The sequence below is a fragment of the Panicum hallii genome, chromosome 1 (genome assembly GCF_002211085.1).
Source record: "Panicum hallii strain FIL2 chromosome 1, PHallii_v3.1, whole genome shotgun sequence".
Taxonomy (NCBI): Eukaryota; Viridiplantae; Streptophyta; class Magnoliopsida; order Poales; family Poaceae; genus Panicum; species Panicum hallii.
The window spans coordinates 17,539,401-17,560,493 of NC_038042.1; the positions used below are offsets into that span (position 1 = coordinate 17,539,401).

Consider the following 21,093-nt stretch of genomic DNA (forward strand, 5'->3'; position numbering starts at 1 on the left):
AACTGGAGAAAACAAAGCACCGGGTTTCAGAGTAGACGATAAGGGAACGTTATGGTACGAGGATAGGATTTGTGTACCCCAGAATGGAGACTTCCGGCAGATAATCATGGACGAAGCCCATAACTCGGCCTACTCCATCCACCTAGGATCCACCAAAATGTATATGGACATAAGGCAAAAGTATTGGTGGAATGGAATGAAAGCGAATATTGCACGATTTGTGGCACATTGCGATACTTGTCAAAGGATCAAGGCCGAACATCAAAAGCCAGCAGGGTTATTGCAACCCCTATCCATTCCGGTTTGGAAATGGTATGAGATAGGAATGGATTTTGTAGTGGGTCTACCCCGAACACAGAAGGGACACGATTCCATATGGGTAATAGTGGACCGACTCACTAAATCGGCTCATTTCATACCCGTACGAACTAATTACGGTGGAGAAAAGCTGGCAAAGCTTTATGTGGAAAACATAGTAAAGTTACATGGAGTGCCTAGCAGAATTATCTCAGATAGAGGAACCCAATTTACCTCTAGGTTTTGGAAAAGCCTGCATAAAGCCATGGGCACTAAGTTAGATTTCAGCTCCACATACCACCCACAGACGGATGGTCAAATCGAAAGGGTAAACCAGGTCATGGAAGATATGCTAAGAGCATGCGTCCTGACCTATGGAAATGATTGGGAGCAGAGCCTACCTTATGCAGAATTCTTGTACAACAATAGCTACCAAGCCAGCTTGGGCATGTCGCCATTCGAAGCTCTCTATGGAAGAAAGTGCAAAACTCCCCTGATGTGGTTAGAAGTGGGAGAACGTGCACTAGTAGGACCCGCACTTATAAAGGAAGCAGAAGAAAAAGTAGCAGAGATCCGCGAGAAGTTGAAAGCGGCTCAATCCCGACAAAAGGACTACGTAGACAAGAAAAGGTGAGAAATAAGTTTCAACCCTGGAGATTTTGTTTATCTCAAGGTCTCACCGATTCGAGGAACGCGAAGATTTCAGGTACAAGGAAAATTGGCCCCTCGATACATTGGACTGTATCGAGTTCTAAAGAGAGTCGGAGCAGTGGCATACCGACTGGAGTTACCAGAAAAAATGTCAGACATACACCCAGTGTTCCATGTTTCGCAATTAAGAAGGTGTTTGAGAGTACCCGAGGAAGAACACGTGCCGGTGGAAACAATAGATCTACAGCCGGACCTGCGATACCAGGAAGTGCCGGTCAAAATTCTGGACACTGTCACTAGAAGGACAAGAAACTCCGAAGTACGGATATGCAGGGTTCAATGGAGCAGACACGGAGTGGAAGAAGCGACATGGGAACGCGAAGAGGCCCTAAAGAAGGAGTTTCCCCATCTGTTTAGGAGCCAGCCGAATCTCGAGGACGAGATTCATTTTAAGTGGGGTAGGTTTGTGACGCCCTGAAAATTTACCAAATCAAATTACGCGCTAAGATGTTTTGTTCAAAACCTTGAAACCCTAATCGCCTCCCGAACTCTTCGCCGACCAAACACTCGGCTCCAGCTGTTGACCCAACCCCTTTTCCAATGACCGTACCCTCTTTTTCCTCGCCGCTGTCCCATCCCGCACCGCTCGGCGGCCGACGACCACGCGCGACCGCCTTTCCGCGATCAGTGCCGACGCGATTCTTTTCTCCTCGCGCAACGCGCGAATGACGCGCGCGCGTGGCCGACCGGCCGCGGTCGCCGCCGCGATTGGCACCGCCGCGCCCCTCTCTCTCTCTCTCGTCCTTCTTTTCCCCTTTTTCTCTCTCCCATTTCTTTTCTTTTCTTTTCTTTTTCCCCAATCTCTCTTTCTCTTTCTTTCTTTTCCTTTCTTCCCTTTTTCCTTTTTCTCTCCTTCTTTCTTCTTTCCCTCCCTCCTCCCTTCTCTCTCTCCTCTTCCTTCCCCTGCCGCGTGCCCGAGCGCCGCCCGGGCTGTGCGCCTGCTCTGCCCTGGCCGTGCCGCGACGCACGCGCACGCGCAACACGTGGCCGTGCGCCGCGCCGTGCCGCCCGTCGCCCGCACCACACCCCAGGCCTGCGCCGTGCCGTGCCGTGCGCGCACGCTTGTGCCCGGACCCGCGACGCCGCGCCGCCCGCCGCTGCCGCGTCCCGCCCCACCGCGCGCGCCGTCATTTCCCCGCCTTGTGCCGCACAGCACCCGACCCTCCCCCACGTGCGAAGACCGCGCCCTCGCCACCACGCCACGTCACGACGGCCGCGAGCGGCCAAACGCCATTAATGGCCGCCCGCGGAGCCGCCGGCCGAACCCCTCCTCCACCGCCTTCCCCGGCCTATAAATCGGCCCCCACGCAGCCCGCCCCTCCCCACGACCTCCACCACCACACGGCCCCTCTTTCCCCAAGCCGCAGCGCCGCCGCCGCCGCCCGCTGCCCGCCGTCGTCCGGCTTCCACGCGCCACCCCGGCCCGAGGTGAGGCCGGGAACCGATTCCCCTCCTCTCCCCCTCCCTTTTCCCCCCAATCCCAAGCCGCCGTCGAGCCCTGGCCGCCGGAATCGCCCGGCGCAGGGCTCCTCCTCCCCTTCCTCTGTTTCCCGTGGAGAGGGGAAGAAGAAAGGGCTTTTTGCCCAAAAGCCCCCCCCTTCTCTGTATTTTCCAAAAGAATACCCCCCTTGTGCCACTTTTATCTGCAGGCCCTTCTGCTCTTAGTTAATTAGAAAGACAACAACCGCCGTGTAAACCTAATATCAAATAAACCCCTACACCTTTCTAACATACCCCAAAATAGTTCTGGAAATTATAATCAAGTCCTTTCTATAGCATAACCGTTTACGAATAAGTCCCTGAACCCTGTTTAACCCCTGAACCCCCCCTTCACCTCGTCATTTTATGCGCCAAACGATCTCCGATCGACCCAAAACTTTACCACACCCTTTCTAGTATAGTTCTAACCATGCCATTACGAAACCACCCAAAAATATTACCCCGATCTCCGTAACTAAATCATTTCCGATTCAAGCTCAACGATAGAAGCTTTCAGTTCTTCTGATTGATTGTGTGCTTGTTCGCTTGCGTCGTAGGATACAGAGTGAACGAGGAAGGTCCCGACTGTGACCAAGCGAACGAGGACCCGTTCTGCGACCCCGAGCCCGAGGGACAGTGCTTCGATCAGGACCTCCCGCAAGGGTTTGATGATGGCAAGTTCAATCCCGCCCTTTGATGCATGTTTCTGTCCTAGTTTTTATAAACACAACCCCGTGGCCTGTTTTCTAAAATTGCATGGTTTTGCTTGCTAAAAACATGGTAGGATAGCCACTCTTGTTTGTGATAACCATACCTTGACCACCTGGTTTTATAAAGAAAGTGTGTGTGTGTGTGGGAAGGGATAAAGTGTGGTTTTGAAAGACGAGTCAGACGGGATGGATGGCATTTCTGTGTGAATTGCCGTTGGTGTGCTCGTACATGTGTGGTAGAGCAAGGAAGGGAGATATCCATCTTGTCACCCCTAAGGACTGAGTTGATGTGTCATCTCACCTAGCTTCCTGTCGTGCAAACCACTTGACCGTTGTATGGGCAACGGCTTAGCATAAATCCCACTAGTTAGTCTGATAGCCATCAGGAGAGCTGAGAGCAACGGGTGATCAACGAAAAGGGATAAGCTCTGTGTGACTTATGCCCCGGTTAAACCTCGGAGATAGGTCGAATGACCCCTTGATGGATCCCGTGGTGGCTGGTCAGGTCTAGCTAAGGTGGGTAATGGCTTTGTTGGGATCTGCACCGACACTAAGGTGATCGTGCTGTGGTACCCCACCTGTGGGTAAAGTTGCACACCTCTGCAGAGTTAAAAATCTATTCGAATAGCCGTGCCCACGGTATTGGGCAAGTTACGGTGTGGTCACATAACTAGTGTTTCTCTCCGGGAATGGTTGGGCTGGTGTGTGTTGTTTGGAAAGTGTCCGGCGGTTGTGCCGTGTGCTACGACTGACGGGGAGTCCGGTAGCAGCTTAAAACTTGGATCCTGTGTGGATCAACAGCATGAGCTCTTGGGTACTGAAAAACTTGTTTTGGAAATATTTTTAAACGAACCTTTGCATACAACCGAGTTCTCCGCAAATGAACCATAACCTTATCCTTGGATTATCCTGTGCATTAATTTCTGTCATACCCCCTCCGTGGGTGTGATTGGACTTGCTGAGTACGTTTGTACTCACCCCATTCTTACTTTTACAGCGGAAGATCCAGACTACATCCCCAAAGACATCGAGTAGGGTTTCGTCCTGCACCCAGTCTTGCCTGTGGTTAAGGCCACCGCTGGAACTCCGCATGGCACAAGACTCTGATGACCCTCTTTTCGTAGCTAGTATAGTAGTGTGGGTTTTAGTTGTAATCCTCGCGATAGTGGCGCTTCACTGCCCATTACCGCGTAGAGTTGTACGGTGATGTACCATCTGATGTAATAAAAGTGTTATCAGCCTCCTAGGACTGATAAAGCATCACTTTTAAGTCTTCCCTGATGGGGGAAGCTTCAATTTAGGAAAAGTACAAGTATACCATCTCGTACAGCAAGACGTGGAGTGCAAAACAAAAGGTGTTGGAGATGAGGTTTGGTACGTTCGAGGCTGCATATGATAATGTTCCTCGATTGCTGGCCGTCCTATGTTAGAGAAATCCTGAAAGCTATTATGACCTGAAAACTCTAGACAGAGGAGAAGGTCCGCCGTACATATTGCAGCAGGTCTTTTTTAGCTTGGGTCCATGCATTAACGCATTCCATCACTGCCGGCCTCTCCTGTGCATCGACGGGACCTTTCTCACAGGAAAGTATAGATTGCAAATGCAGACAGCTATTGGAGTGGATGTAAACAATCAATTGTTTCCTGTTGCTTTTGCTTTTGTTGAGAGTGAGAACACAGACAGTTGGTACTGGTTCCTGGAACGGGTTAAGCTTGCAGTCGTTCGGGATAGGGAAGATGTCTGCCTGATTCATGATCGTCACGCCGGCATACTGAGGGCAATACAGGGGTGTGTGGAGACCGGAGAGCCGCCCAAGTGGCGTGATGTTCGCAGTAGGTGGTGCATGAGACATATCGGTGCAAACTTTTTCAGGTAATTCAAGAACAAGCACCTTATGGATATGTTCAAGAGGCTATGCAAGGAAACGAATCAGCAAAAATTTAACAAGCAGTGGCAGAAACTTGATGAACTGACCGGGAAGAAAAGAGCCGAGGACGCATCAAAAAATATAACTGCACAGGATGAAGCAGAGGCTTTGTGTCCTTTGCCAACAGATACTGCACGTACTCGTAGAAGGTCTGGGTCAGCGGTGAAAACCTTTTCTGAATGGATTGAGAATGAACCCAAAGAGAAGTGGGCGTTACTTTATGATACCGATGGTGCAAGGTACGACATAATGACTACCAATTTCGCCGAGGTTTACAATTGGGTGCTGCGAGGTGTTCGTGCGCTTCCACTGGTTGCAATTGTGGAATTCATCGTCCACGGGTGTGTCGATTACTTTAGGAAGCGGTTCACTAAAAATCAGGTATTCATGCGAGATCCTGACAGATATTTTGGGAAAATGATAACAGAATATATGACTAAGAAGGCAGAAAGCGCCCGGCTACACCACGTACGGCAATGTGGTACACAGGAGCTCAAGTTTGAGGTATCTCCTAAAGACAGAGCGCGACGTGGCATGAGACGTCAAACTCCTGTAAAGGAGTGCATTCTCAAGTTTGATGGAACTTGTTGTTGCTCATGCATGAGGCCAAAGTTCCTGCACTTACCTTGTTCTCATGTAATGGCTGCGATATTCGACATCCTGTCGATATATATGTTTCCCATTACTTCAGAAAGGAGACAATTGCCAGCACCTGGCAGTATGAGATCTATGGGTTCCGTTTGGTTGGATCGTTCACTGAGACAGCGAATCCTGTTATACATATTCCAGACCCAAGATCATCACGGGTTAAGAGAGGGCGCCGTCAGACACAGCGTATTCGTAATGATATGGATGAGTCAGAGCTCCGTCCGAGGATAGCGCTGCAGTGCATGTAATCAGATTGGACACACGTATAAACGTTGTCCAAACAATGATGCTGGCCCCAGTTCTGCTGAAGCTGGCCCTACAGGTGATGCTACAGATGGAAGACCTCCGGTTGCATCAAGGAGTGGGAGACGTCGCCGATCGAGTGCTAGTACGTCATCAGGCATCATTTAGTTGTAATTTTATTTGAACGTTGTTTGCTCATATGTAATATTTGCCGTGTTGAGATTGTATCAGACCTGGATGTGTATTTATAATATTTGCCGCATTGACTAAAGACAGAATATTTGGATTCATGTATTAGTAATATTTGTAATGTTTGTAATGTTTGTTATCATATTATTTTATTTTTAATAGCTTCATGTATTGTACTATCGTAATATTTTGATTCTACGTTGCAAAATGGTATCGTTTAACCATCTTCGTACAAGTTTTAGATACCGTAATCTTCTTCATAAAATTGAATTAAAATTTTATATGCATACATAAGAGTAACGTGAATAAATCTTGTATTTGAAAAAAGTCTGAATTTCAAATTGTCTGTGAAACATAAATTCTAAGAAAATATAACAAAAATAACCAGAGGACCTCCCGCCCACTGGCCGGGCGGGGAGCATCCCGCCCACTAGACGGGCGGGAAGCCTCCCGCCCGCTGGACAGGCGGAACGCCTGCTTCAGAGGCCTTTTCGCGAATAAGAAATTTTTCTTATTCGCGAAGAGGCCCTTGAAAATTTTTTTGAACCTCCCGCTCGATGGGTGGGCGGGAGGTCCCCGGCCCCACGCTTCCCGCCCAATCAAAGGGCGGGGTACCTATTTTTCCAATTTTTCCCATCCGGCTCCTTTTTCGAATTTTAATTTTTTTTATCCCCTTTTAAAAAAAACTCGTCAGGTTAACCAAACACAACCTGACCACACGGCAAGCCCACTGGGCAGCGAGTGGTAACGAGAGACGCCCTCCTGTAGTTTTGTGGATCTGGCCCATTCTCTCCTCCACCGCCAGCCGCTCCCATCGAGTAGTGATCCCGCAGGAAGGTCAGGCGGATCGGCTACCCCACTCCAGCGCAGCACGGTCGCGGGGGAGGCGCACGGATGGCGGCCCGCGGCCTCCTCCTCCACAGTCTCAGCTACTCCGCCTCCGCCTTCGCCGCCGCCGAGGACATGGTCATCTCCTCCCTCCGCCTCCTCCCTTCCACTCCCCTTGCCAACCCACCTCCACTCCCCACTCATCCCCAATGTATCGACCTCCCTCCAGACCCCTGTCCACCACCTCCGCCGCCGCCGACCGCCCTGCTCCTCACCGCCGCCGACCGCCTCCGCGGGGTATTCCTCCGCAAGCCCCTAGGTCGCGCCTCGCTCCACCGGGCGCTCTCCTCCACGGGCCTCGATGCCGCCACTGCGCTCTCGCCGGAGGTTCTCGCCGATGTCGTCAACGCCGGCGATCTCGGCGGCGCTGCCACCGTCGCCTTCTTCGACTGGGCGGTCACCAACTCCAATCCGCGCCCATCCGTCCACACCTGCAACATCGTCATCAGGGCATTAGGGAGGAAGAAATTCTTCGGTTTCATTGACGATGCCCTGCAAATCATGCGCAGAAATGGCATCTTCCCAGACCTGACCACACTGGAGATCATTTTGGATAGCCTAATTGCCGCCAGGCATGTCAGCAGGGCTGTTGAAGTGCTCAGTACTGACCAATTTGGATTTAGAATTGGGAAAGCTTGCTACAGAAAGGAGGCACTTAATATCCTCATGGGTTGCCTTTGCCGGAGGTCACATGTAGGCCTTGCCAGTTCGCTCTTGCAAGCTGCTCGAAAGGAGTTACTTGGTCTCGATAACCATGTGTACAATGATGTGATGGGTGGCTTGGCAAGGATCGGGAGTGTTGATAAGATGCAGGAGATTTGGACAAAGATGCAGGAGGATGGTCTGGTGCCAGATGAAGTCTCACACTGCCATCTTATTGAGGCCTTGGGTAGAGCAGGGCGGACTGAGGATGCACTCAGGGTGTTTGAGAATATGGTACATGAGAGATATGGTCCAACTACTATGGCCTACAATGCACTTATTTTCAATTTTATCTCCATTAGGGATTTGGACATGTGCATCAAGTACTACAAGGATATGTTGGACAAGAATTGTCTGCCAAACATTGACACATACTTCAAGATGATTAAAGCCTTTCTGAAAGAGCGAAGGGTGGCTGATGCACTCCAAATGTTTGAGGACATGTTGGCTCGAGGAGTTCTGCCAAATACCGGGGTGATAACACAATTTATCGAGCCATTGTGTACATTTGGACCGCCTCATGCTGCTTTGATGATTTACAAAAAGAGTAGGAAGGCTGGTTGTGTAATATCCTTGAAAGCTTACAAGCTTTTGCTCAAAAGGCTTGCTAAATTTGGGAAGAGCGGAATTGTTTTGAACATATGGGAAGAGATGCAAGAGTGTGGATATCAACCTGATAAAGAGATTTATGAGTTTATTGTAAATGGGCTTTGCAATGTGGGCAAGGTTGATGCAGCTGTGTCTGTGGTGGAGGAATCACTTCGGAATGGCTTCTGTCTTGGGAGGATTGTTTACAGCAAACTGAACAACAAGCTGTTAGAATTGGACAAAGTTGAGACCGCATATAATCTATTCAAGAAAGTCAAAGATGCACGAGCACTTGCTCACTCACGAAATTATTGTCGTGCTAATGGTTGGCATTCCTGAATCCTGACTCCTGAGCATAATCAGTTTGTGTTTGAATGGTATATCTTTGCTATTCCGCTGGCTGGTGACTGGTGAGAGGCAGAGAGCAGTTTTATATGCATTTCTGTCACAAACATGATGAAGCTAAATCTCTAAATTAGCATGGTGAAAGGTACAAGGGTAAGTATTTGTGAGTTTCCCTCAGGTTTTGGGGGGACATGTTTGACTATTTTAAAACAATGCTACTATGTATGTACATCTCCAGCTTGTGTCTCAGACTCTCAGTCATGGATAACGAGCTACCTGCACCTGTCTGATCCGAATCTGATCATTTATTGTCTCTCTAAGAGATATTAACACGCCATATTTTGATGGTTGGCTATGTGTTGTGCATTGTGACTTGTGGAAAAGCAGAACATTAGTAACATAGCGATTTGAACTATGGAAGTACACAGAATTTGGTTGTTTCTTCTTAACTCTGTTTGTGATTTGAACTGCAGCTCTAAAGTTAAAAGGAAAAAGACAGCTGGAATATGAATGTGAGAACTTGGGTCCTGCAGGAAATTGCAGAGGAAGCTGTATACAGTATCCTGAGGTTACCATTTTATCCTATATCTTTTTACTTGAACTCATCATTTTACATCTATGCAAATAGTCACATATCTGTTATCCGGCCTATCTTGACATGGAAAATATCCATGAGATCTACAAAATTCAATGCTAATGCTAGCTGCATCATTTTTTTTTATTTAATTTAAAATGACCTCTATCTAATGGTTTTTCTTTTAGTTACTGCAGGTTTGAAAGCACATAGTCTCTAGGTATTTTCTCTTCTTGTCAAGCCTTTTCTTTTTGTTATGGAGGATATATTTCTACTTTTTTGTGCGCTTACTTCTCAGCAATATTTGGGTAAATATTTCATGGACTCTATACATTGTGTAGTGCATACTGAAAGACTAGCTGAAATGATGTATGTTAGTGTTATGGGCAGTCGGCTGGGCCGACTGGGCTGGGTTAGGGTTAGAAATAAGATTAGATATCTTGCTTAGGGGCAAGTAAGCCTCTCTATATAAGGAGGGGATGTATCAATGAAAGGCAAGCAATGAAGAGAAATCAATCTAGTCCCAATCCCCAATCTAAGTCTACTCCCAGTCTAAGCAGTTGTCACCGCCCGGGTATCCTCTCTACTGATGTTTACCTCCTTGATGAACTAAGGTTCATAACATCTAAATTGTTAGATATCTACCATTTACTTTGCTTTACTAGCCTGCATTGAGAATTTGACTTCGTAAAATTTAGTGATATTCCCAGAAAGTTCGGTATCCTCATTCTTGTAATGACTTGTTACACTGCAGATTCCGATGTTGCAGATTGATTAACTTTAGTTCACTTATGTTGCTTAATGGACAATTCAAAGAATTATTGAAAATCTCCACCCATATTTATTACTCCCTCGTTCCCAAATTATTAGTCATTTTGGCTTTTCTAGGTGCATAGTTTTTGTTATGCATCTAGATATACGCTTTGGCTTTTCTAGGTGCATAGTTTTTGTTATGCATCTAGATATAAATATGCATAACAAAAACTATGCACCTAGAAAAGCCAAAACGACTAATAATTTGGGACATAGGGAGTAGTTCAAATCCTATTGAAGCTTGACTTTTGTAATTTCAGTCTGCTTATTAGTTCAAAACTACACATATTGTTTTTGCTGAATATCTCCATTATCGATCAGTTCTATATGTTTTTCCCCTCCAGGCATCTGATTGTTTCCTAGCATAGTCCATTATGTTCCATTTACAATTACTGATAAGTGGAAGTCCTTGGCTAGAATATTTTACACATCTTGTTGGGCAGGCTAATAGCTGTTTTTATTTTGCATTAGAGATCATGGTGTGCCTTAATATGTTACAGAGAAAAATTAAGTAGAGACTGAGAAGTGCCATGTTACAGGATTGTGAACACCAAGGTTATTTCCCTTCTTCAAGTAAAGATTTAGTATTCTGTAAGGAAGATCTGATCATATTGCATCTTCACCTGTAAATATAAGTATAGGCTCAATGAATTAATGTATGTTATTGTCTTCTGCAAAAAAATTAGAAATAAAAGCTCTCTGTCATAATGCTGTGGAGCAATGACATGCTTACATTATGATCCTTCCATCAGTCAGCAATCCTTTCATGTATGCTTCTAGTGTTCCCCATAAAGTCTCTCTATTTCTTTATGTTGCTTGAATCGGTAATGTTGATTTCTTGATCAAACACATCAGGACCATGCATTTGTTTAAAAGATGCTACTATAATCTATTAACGTTGTAGAGACGTATCTGTTCCAACTTTGTTAAAATAATGCTGTTCTCCTCGCAGTGCCACTGGAATCATCTTCACTGAAAGGATAGTCATGGACGTGACACATCTATGAGATATGCAATCAAACAAATTATACAGTCAGGCGAGTTCTGGGAGATGGGGAGGTGAATCTCACATTCAGAAGGACTTTGTCATGGTCGGTATTCAGTACCGACGTCGGCGCGCGAGACCCACAGGCGTGGTTTCCAGCGTCAGTACGTGAAGAGGAGATCGTCAAGTTAGTTGGTGGCTTGTTAGTTTGTTTTGATTAGGAGTCTTTTGTTAGCAAGATACTAGGAGATTGGTTAAAGAGAGTTTGTTTGAGTTGGTTGGTCATTGTAAACCTAGACTATTTATATGTCGCAGGGAGAAGGAATAAAGCAAGCTAGATTACAATCTAATTCCTATCTCCTCCATCTTGTTCTCATCTCGCTGCTAAACGTTGCCACCTCGGCGTCATGTACCGTCATCACGGGCAGGAAACCGGCAGCGTAGCGGCAGGCCACCTCCCACGAGTATCCTATACGCTCACCGCCGTACGGCCATGACAATTTGGTATCAGGATCAGGTTCCGTGATCATGGGCGCTCCGGCTGATTTCGAGTCTTTGAAGAAGCTTCTTGCGGAGCAGGAGGGCGGCGTCAATCTCCTTCGCAGGTACACGGACGAATGCTACAATACGCTCTCCGCCAACGTCGACAAACTCACCTCGACGGTGCAACGCCTCATCGACCGCTTCGACAAGTTAGAGTCCCCGACTCCCCGTCGAACACCACCGACCCCACGGCAGCCGACGCAGCAACAAGCGCCGCGAAGGACACCACTCCGAAGGTCGGCGATCCACCCCAGAACATGGCGCCATCGGCTGTCCTAGCAGGCCGTGGCATCCTGACCCGGGATGGCCATCGGCAGTACGGCGAGGACCTCTTGCCCATGACTCGGTTCGACGACGTCGTGCGCCCCAGCGTCGCCTTTGGCCACAACCGTGCTCCATCAAGTTCTGGCGGACCGACCTCCGGCATGGTACCACGCTACTTCAAGCTCGACTTCCCCTACTACGACGGGAAGGATGACCCCCTGCCTTGGCTGGGACGGTGCGAGCAGTATTTCCGCGCCCAGCAAACGGAGCCCGGCTACAAGGTGTGGCTCGCCTCATTCCACCTCGACGCCGACGCGTATCATTGGTACGCCCACCTGGAGCGCAGCCGCGGTCCGCGACCTCTGCAACCGCCAGTTCGGACCCCCATCCGCAGCAACCCGCTTGGTGAGATACACCATCTCCGGCAAACCGGCTCGGTGGCCGACTACCAGAGTTATTTCCTGGCTCTGCTCAACCGCGCCGACCCCCTGACGGAACGCCAGGAACGCCAGATGTTCACGTCCGGCCTCATCGACGACATCCGCATCGACGTCGAACTCCAGGACCCTCGGTCCCTGGACCACGCCATCACACTCGCCTTGAACACCATCAAGAAGCACGACGGCTCCTGGCGCTTCAGCGTGGACTACCGCGCCTTGAACACCATCACCATCAAAGACAAGTTCCCGATCCCGGTGGTTGAGGAGCTTCTCGATGAGCTGCACGGCACTCGGTACTTCTCCAAACTCGACCTCCGCTCCGGCTATCACCGGGTCCGCATGTACGCCGGCGATGTCGAGAAGACGGCGTTCCTCACGTATCACGGGCACTATGAGTTCCTCGTGATGCCATTCGGCCTCGTCAACGCGCCCGCAACGTTTCAAGCACTGATGAACGACGTCCTGGGTCCGTATCTGCGTCGCTTTGTCCTTGTCTTTTTTGACGACATACTGATCTATAGTGAGTCCTGGGCGGACCATCTGCGCCATGTTCGCCTCATCCTGGAGCTTCTATGCCAGCACGCCCTTCGACTCGAGCGCTCCAAGTGTGCGTTTGTCGTGCCCATGGTATCCTACTTGGGCCACATTGTGTCCGCCACCGGTATCGCCATCACTGCACCAAAGCAGCTCAATTTCGTCAACTAGATATAATTTCGTCGGCCAAAATTAAGCCGACGAAAGTAAATAGTTTATTTCGTCGGCCAACACAGGCCGACGAAATTAGAACTTATTTTCATTAGCAAGGCTGACGAAAAATGGTCCATATTTTCATCGGCTAGGCCCTGGCCGACGAAACAAAGAGACTATTTTCGTCGGCCTGCCCTAGGCTGATGAAAATATATCTATTTTCGTCGGCCCAGGTGGCTGACGAAAATAGAGGACCCCTAATAGCGGTGTTCAATCGGATCTTGTTCTAGGCCCGGCCCACACGCAAGTGTTCTCTCCCCCGCGCCCAAGCCCCCCGCCCCCGCCGCCGCCTCGCGCCCTCGCGGCCCCCCTCGCCCACCCCCCCTCCGCCGCCACCCCTCGCGGCCCCCCGCCCCCGCCCCCCGCGGCCCCCCCTCGCATTTTGGATTTTTTGGTTCCTTTCTTCATTTATTTTTGCTTTACTTCATATTAATCATACTGATGGTATCTTTAATTTGCTGCTACTCAGCAACTCTGTTCTGGCTTTCTGGGTGTAAGTTTGATATATGGATCTTTGAATCTTTCACTCATTATCGATATGTGTCCAAACTCAAACTGCTAATGAAACAACTATTTTTCATGTATTACCAACATAAGTGCTACCGGCATATTCAGCTATTACATTATTATGAATTAATTGTATAGTATGTCAACACAATGAGTTGCATGAATTCTGCTCTACTGGATCCAATATTCAGAAACTGAGAGTTTTATTACCATGCTACCTTTGTGATCTACATCTGTTTTCTTTCCTTGCTCTGGTGCTACTGCATATTCTGACCTCTTTCATTTCTGTTGAGCCGGCTGCCAGCCTCCTTGGTAGAATCATGAAGCTGAAAAATAGCACAGCGGAGGCTTTTAAGGAGAACAGCTTTTGGGAGTGCTGTCTGCTGTTGACTCAAATTCTATGGCTCATGAATGACTTTTATGCAGTATTCCAGATTGTGGTCTATGGCTCTACTCAAGCCACATTTTCTTTTCACCTTTTGGGAGTGCTGTCTGCTGTTGACTCAAATTCTACATGCCTTCTTTGAAATCTATATGCAGAATTTTAGCAATTTTTTTTGGAAAATTGACTTCAGGAATATATGAGGCGTTGGAGTTGAGGGATGGAGGATCTGACTATCTTGGCAAGGGTGTTCTTAAGGTTAGTTATAACCAGCCATTTTTTCCATTCAGTTTTGAGGGTTTATTCTAGCTGTATATGCCATGCACCATGGTCATTCATGAGTCCAATGGTCCTGGTTTAAGAAACTTTATATAACAGAAACCAACATGTGTATCCATCTTGTATTTGCGATAAAATTGATTCATGAAACCTATTTGAAGTCTATGCTTTCAGTACATAAGGAATAACTAAGCTGAATAAGTGTTAGTAGGTAGCTTGTGGCTTAAAATTTCTTCCCATAGTTAACCTGTATTATTGGTTGCAACCATTCTGTTTTTGATGGGTTGTTTTCTCTGTTAACATTGGATTAATAAGTCCTATTGCCTTTTGCTAGGCTGTGAACAATGTAAATAGCATCATTGGACCGGCAATTATTGGAAAGGTATGCATCTCAATTGTTAAGTAAGAATAATATATGATTTCATCGATGTAACACCCTAAACACATGATAGCTAGCTTACCGGTGAATTATGCTTCAGGACCCCACTGAGCAGGTTGACATTGACAACTTCATGGTCCAGCAGCTTGATGGAACCTCCAACGAATGGGGCTGGTGTAAACAAAAGGTATCATGGATTTGATACTTATGTTCCTAAATCCTAAACTTGGCTTGCATCTTGCACTGTTCGTACTGATTTCATTAGATGATGTCTTGCATATACAAAGCTTGGAGCAAATGCTATTCTCGCGGTGTCACTGGCAGTGTGCAAAGCTGGAGCTATGGTGAAGAAGATTCCTCTTTTTTTAGCAGGGATCCGATTATTTTCGTCGGCCATTAAAGCCGACGAAAATACTTGACGTATTTTCGTTGGCCATTAAAGCCGACGAAAATACGTGAAAATACTTGACGTATTTTTGTCAGCCACTTAGGCCGACAAAAACGTGAATATATTTTCATCGGCCGCGTCGGGCGACGAAAATATTGTTATTTTCATCGGCAACCGACGAAAAAGCGCTTATTTTTGTCTATTTTATTCCGTCGGCCTAATTCCGTCGGCCGACCGATGAAAATAGCTATTTTCGTCGGCTTTAGGCCTATTTTCATCGGTTTCTGGCTGACGAAATTACACTATTTTCCTATAGTGCATGGACGGCCAGAAGGTCCAAGCAGTGGGCGACTGGCCCCAGCCGCAGTCCGCACGGGCCCTTCGCGGCTTCCTAGTCCTGGTCGGGTATTACCAGCGCTTCATCCAGGGGTACGGCGCCCTGGCGGCCCCGCTCACCTAGCTCTTGACGAAGAAGGGCTTCGTCTGGTCCGAGGCGGCGGCGTAAGCGTTCACGACACTCAAACACGCCCTCTCCACGGCACTGGTGGTCCAGCTGCCTGACTTCACCAACCCATTCATGGTGGAGTGCGATGCGTCCGGCTCCGGCATGGGGGCGGTGCTGCACCAGAAAAGCGCCCTCATGGCTTTCTTCAGTCGGGCCATGGCGGCATGACACGCTGGTCTCGCGGCATATGAACGCGAGCTCATCGCGCTGGCTCAGGCAGTGCGCCACTGGCGCCCATACCTATGGGGACGCTCCTTTATTATCAAGACGAACCAGTACAGCCTCAAGTTCCTCCTCGACCAGCGGCTCTCAATGATTCCCTAACATCACTGGAATAGCAAGCTCCTGGGCTTTGATTTCTCGGTGGAGTACAAGCCGGGTAACACCAACACGGTGGCGGACGCCCTGTCTCAGCGTGACGCGAATGAGGGTGTGGCCTTGGCGGTCTCGGCTCTGTCTTTCTAGCTCTGGGAAGACCTGCGGCATGAATTCGAGGGCCTGGACGACTACTTAAAGCTATGAGCAGACGTCGAGGCTGGTCGCAAAGGGCCGTTGTGGGCTGTGCAGGACGGGTTGGTGATGAACTCTCGCCGAGTGTGGATGCCGACCTCTTCGCCATATCTGCAGCATATCTTGGCCCTCGCCCACGACATGGGACATGAGGGTTTCTGTTGCAGAACCAACCTGAATTACACTGGCTCAAGTGTGCAAGTCCTCTCTCAATGGCTCCAACGTACTTCAAACAGTGTAATCCCTAGGCCTGTCGGGTAACATCCCGATAAACCACTAAATGCAGGATCAAACAAGGTACCTCGCACGAAGGCGAATCCAGAGATATAATTGCCAGCACATTTTACATCACAGGCAAGTATATTACATGAGTGTTCACAAGTAACATAAGTTCCCAACTGATGGAAATTATTACAAAATCGTTTAAGGTTTCGATTTATGGCAGCGGAGTTTAAAACACAGTCACTGTACACGTTGTCGGTACGGATATCATGCTAGCCCTGACATGATATCATTCGGTAGGATCTGTGTTGGCCGGGGACGGGTCCCACTCCACGGACCAACCATCGGCAGAGGGTAAGGCCATGGCATAGGCAGAGTAGAGTCCTCAAGGGGATTACCTGAATAAAAGTCACAATGCAAGACTGAGTATTCTAATACTCAGCAAGGCTTACCCGTTCATAGTATACTTAGCCATGTAACTAGACTTATGAAGGCTTTTCAGGTTATGGGTAAAGTTTTCCGCTGAAAAGCAACAAAGAGTAGATCCTTAATTTCAACTTTTAGCTTTCAAGTTCTATGTGATTATCCATTCTAGATAAGCACCTATAACTATTCAAGCATGGTAGAATCTTTAGCCCAGCATCATCTTTGATAACCATAAAGTTGCTCTTGTTACTCTATGTGGCAAAGGGATCAAGCAGTCTCAATCTCCGCAAGAAACGGACGATTCCTGAATCGAATTTTAGCCTTGCAAGGGTAAACCTAACTCACACGCTTGGAACATCCAACGATTGTTCCGAAGCAACCGTTTGTCTTTCATTCCGACTCATGGATCAGAGCCACCACAAGCAACTGCAGGACCATACGCACATCCAATGTGTAGGACGTACGTCAGTAGAGCGACTACACGACCGTACTCCTGGTTGCCCGGCAACACGTATTCCTACACGTCGAAGCGAGTAACAGGAAAAACCAAATACGAGTGGTGGGAGGTATGTCCACTCCTCGGGCCGATTGGTTACTAGGCTTACCGCTTACCATATTTCGCGGCATGTGGCTAGTACTTCCGCTACCACACACCGCGACCTTATCAAATTTATCAACATAGACGGGGTATCATCTCAACCATGATACCTCTTCCGAATCCCGTCCGTCATCTTTATAGTGATTACAGGAATGTAAACATTGCAACTCCTATATCGCGCGAGTGATAAGAAATCACCCGACTTCTACCGGTCCTATTAGCATAGCGGATATTCGAACTCAAGTACTAATATTCAATACATTGGTTCCTAGGAAAATGCAACTAGGGTTTCTCATACAATTCCTATGAACTTAATGCATAGATAGTTAAAAGTAAATATAGATTGCAGTGTACATAAAGTAAGGATTATGTCCGGGGCTTGCCTTCTTGAGTGGGGTTGGGGGCAGGAGTGTCAAAGTTTTCCAAACTTTGGTTCGGAGCTTCAGTTAAATTCTCGACGACATTCGCGGGGTCTTTAGAAATTTTCACTCCTTGATCCGGGATTAGTTCGTAGTCTCCGTCAGCGAGAGTAGTTGAGTCTATATGATATGCAAAGATGTAATTTAACGGATGCATATACTTTTATTTTATTTCAGCTAAAGTTGCAATCCAATGAAAACATAACTCACTCATCAAACATTTCATGTACCCTTTTACTAGGCAGTCATTTATCGGGTATAAACTAACCTAGTTAGCTACATTAGGCAACATAATTTATTGTTACAAAATAAATTACCATAGCACTGAGGTTGAAATTTTGATATCTACAGTAAGCTATGTCTAAGCCATAGTAAATTTATTAAGATTTAATTCCTACAGAAATTGATCTATAAAAATAATTAACATTAGTACTAATCCATTAGGTATTATTTAAAACTGTATATCTATGTAAGATTTTGTTCTAAATTTCTGTGCACAGGTCACCCTACTCAATTTCAACTTCTCCAAATATTTTCATAATTTTTTACCCTTTTAAATCTACAGAGATTAAATATGTAGGGTTAAATAGGTATTATTCATAATTAAACTCACACATTATGAAAATATTATACAAACAGTAGGTTAATTATTTTTTCTAAGTACTACATTTCAAAGCAAAACTAACACAATTGGTTTCACATTTTTACCATTTTTCTACTATTTACTATGCATTTTCTTAGCCTACAACTACTTAAACTTAACATTTAAATTAGGATAGAAACTACTCAGAAACTGAAAATCAACCTATAAGGAAAGTTGTAGATCTTAGAATAAGGAATCCAACAAATTTTAGTTTGCATTTTTATGATTTTTGCTTGAATTGCTATGGAATTTCAAAGTCTGCAGCAAAAATAACAAAGGGGGGCCTTATGGCACTATTCCTATGAGTCTTGGCTTTGCAGACAGCCCCCTGGGCTTTTGATTCTTCCAACCCGTGGTCCTTGGCCGTGGTCAGAGACGGGACGTGATGGTTGACCGGCCAAATCCGGCGACGGCAATGGCCGGCGGCGAGGGGAAAGGGGCGTGGGAGCATCACCACGTCGGTGCGCACCTGGGGGCGGTCGGGTTCGGGTCGGGGTGACCTGTAGCGGCGGTGCGACGAGAGCAGTGCGGCCGGTGGCGGAGGTGAATGGCGGGAGTGGTGCTCCGGTGGTCGGGGGCGGCGAAGAACAAGTCGGGATGCTTCTGGGCAGTGTGGGGAAGCTCGGTGTGGGGCCAATTAGGGTCGAGAGGGGCCGGAGAGGGGTGTTCCACGGTGAGCAGAAAGCGGCGGCGGGTGGAGATCACCGGCACACATCGGGAAGCCAGTGTGGTGCACCAAGGGACCAATTGAGGGGTCGTAGAGCTTTACGGGGTCGAAGGGAGACTGGCTGAGGGGTTGTCGTGGTGCGGGGATGGCTGAGGTGGGCTGTCCACGGCGAGCAGGAGATGGCGGCGGACGGCGGTTGTCGGCAACGGTGCTCCGGCCGAAATTGGAGAGCGACTGGGGGCTGGGGAGCTCGAGCCGAGGTTGGAGAAGCTTGCTAGAGGGTCGGTGGGAGCAATGGGCTGTTGACAGTGGCTGCCCACAACGAGCACGAGCCGCCGGAATGGAAGAAGAGGGGGCAACAGTGAAGCTCGGGTCTAGAGTTCGGGAATCGCCAGAAGAACCAGGGGAACGGGATGTAGGAGCTCTTGTAGTGCTAAGGCGCGCGAAAGATAAGGCCCTGGGGTTCTGCAACGAGCTCTCCACGGCAACGGCGAGGTGGCGGCCGAGCAGAGCTCCGAGCAGTCGTGGCATGCGCGGAGGAGAGCAGCATTGGAGGGGAACAGGGCCGGGGTAGGGAAAGGGCGACGCGTGGAAGCCGTCCAAGCAGGAGGTGGAGCGTGGTGGCAGCACAACGGCGGTGGCGAGGTGCTCTGCACCGGCGGCATAGGAAGCAGGGGGGACAGAGGGGTGCTAGAGGAAGAAGAAGGAAGGGGGGTCCGGGGCCTGTTTGAAAATTTCAAAAATCTCAGGGACCTCTCGGTAAAGTAAAATTTCCCAATAATCTAAAATCCTAGTGAGGAAATGTCCAAAATAGAAGTTGGAGAGTTTTTGAAACCCTACAATATTGCTTTAGGGTTCAAGTTCAAAAACCCAAAGCATACAGCTTTACATTTTAAATTTTGAACAAAAGTGGTATTTGAATATGTTTTGTCCTTACTGAGGTAGATTTCATGTAATTTTAGACACATTTGCAAATTTTCATGAAATGTCATGATGACTTATATTCTTACGTTTTGGCCCTAAGTAAACTTTGAAAGTTACTTCTACACTTCAATAATTTGCATAAAAGGACCCATATATTTGCTTTAATCACATTTAGGTCCTTATTTTCACATAAAGACCCAATTTTCCTAGAATTTAACATATCTATTGCACTTTCTTTCCTATGGTGATATTAATTTGACACCTAGTGTTATATTTTTCCAAGGTTTTGATGCTACCTCCCATTCTTACCCAATAGCACTAAAAGGCCCACATTTTTCAAATTACATAAACACCCTTTTTCCCTTTGCACTTCAATTTGAACACACATAAATAAGATCACACATACACACTTAACACTAAGATCTAGTGTTTAAAATTCTAAATACCTGAATGTTACAGCCTTTCCCCCTAAAAAGAATCTCATCCTGAGATTCTGAAGCAGAATAGAATCGGACGATTAGATTTGGGAATTGGTTGGAAGGAAGGTTGGGAAATTTCGTTGAAGATAGGATTCTGTTTCCCAAGTTGCTTCTTTTTTGGTGTGATGATCCCATAAGATCTTATACATCTTAATCTTTTTCCTTCTAGTGACTCTTTCTTTGGTATCCAGGATTTGGATAGGGTGTTCGGTGTAAGTTAGATCAGGTTCAATCTCAATGGCGGGTGCTTCAACGATCTCCGTAGGTACTTTAATACATTTTTTGAGTTGAGAGATATGGAAGACATCATGAATGGCAGTCAATTGAGATGGAAGATGAATTCTGTAAGCCACTGGGCCACAGACTTCTAGAATCTCGAAGGGTCCGACATATCGGGGTGCTAATTTTCCTTTTATGCTGAAACGCTGAACACCTTTGGTAGGAGATACTCGGAGATAGACAAAATCCCCTACTTGGAATTTCAGAGGTTTCCTTTTTCGATCTGCATAACTCTTTTGTCTAGACTGGGCTATTTTAAGATTGGCTTGAATAACCTTGACCTTATCTTCAGCTTCGATAACTAGATCTGGTCCAAAGATTTTGCGTTCGCCGGTTTCAGACCAACTCAAAGGAGTTCGACATCTTCGACCATATAACACTTCAAAGGGAGC

General features: G+C 47.3%; 2 protein-coding genes across 11 annotated transcripts; both read left to right on the top strand.

Moving 5' to 3' along the window:
* The first annotated feature begins 6,999 nt into the window (after positions 1-6,999).
* On the top strand, positions 7,000-11,437 carry LOC112889404 (putative pentatricopeptide repeat-containing protein At5g43820). 10 transcript variants are annotated; one of them, XM_025956082.1, is made up of 5 exons: positions 7,000-8,881; positions 9,202-9,296; positions 9,491-9,522; positions 10,587-10,670; positions 11,068-11,437. In XM_025956082.1, exon 1 carries the CDS (start codon positions 7,100-7,102, stop codon positions 8,720-8,722), a length of 1,623 nt encoding a protein of 540 aa, XP_025811867.1. In that variant the 5' UTR covers positions 7,000-7,099; the 3' UTR covers positions 8,723-8,881; positions 9,202-9,296; positions 9,491-9,522; positions 10,587-10,670; positions 11,068-11,437. The 10 variants fall into 10 exon arrangements, with proteins under 10 accessions (XP_025811867.1, XP_025811851.1, XP_025811842.1 ...); XM_025956066.1 differs by having other exon boundaries at positions 9,500-9,522; XM_025956057.1 differs by having other exon boundaries at positions 9,202-9,522.
* Positions 11,438-14,065: 2,628 nt separating this feature from the next.
* Positions 14,066-15,489, top strand: LOC112896360 (enolase 1-like). The gene is made up of 5 exons (XM_025964305.1): positions 14,066-14,241; positions 14,597-14,644; positions 14,742-14,828; positions 14,929-15,009; positions 15,346-15,489. The coding sequence occupies exons 1-5, from the start codon at positions 14,116-14,118 to the stop codon at positions 15,487-15,489; spliced, it is 486 nt and encodes a 161-aa protein (XP_025820090.1). The 5' UTR covers positions 14,066-14,115.
* Positions 15,490-21,093: the final 5,604 nt, after the last annotated feature.

Coding starts and splice junctions, on each gene's coding strand:
- LOC112889404 (XM_025956057.1), top strand. CDS start 7,100: ATGGCGGCCCGCGGCCTCCTCCTCCACAGTCTCAGCTACTCCGCCTCC.
- LOC112896360 (XM_025964305.1), top strand. CDS start 14,116: ATGCCTTCTTTGAAATCTATATGCAGAATTTTAGCAATTTTTTTTGGA. Junction 14,242..14,596: donor TTGGCAAGGGTGTTCTTAAG/GTTAGTTATAAC, acceptor GCCTTTTGCTAG/GCTGTGAACAATGTAAATAG. Junction 14,645..14,741: donor GACCGGCAATTATTGGAAAG/GTATGCATCTCA, acceptor ATTATGCTTCAG/GACCCCACTGAGCAGGTTGA.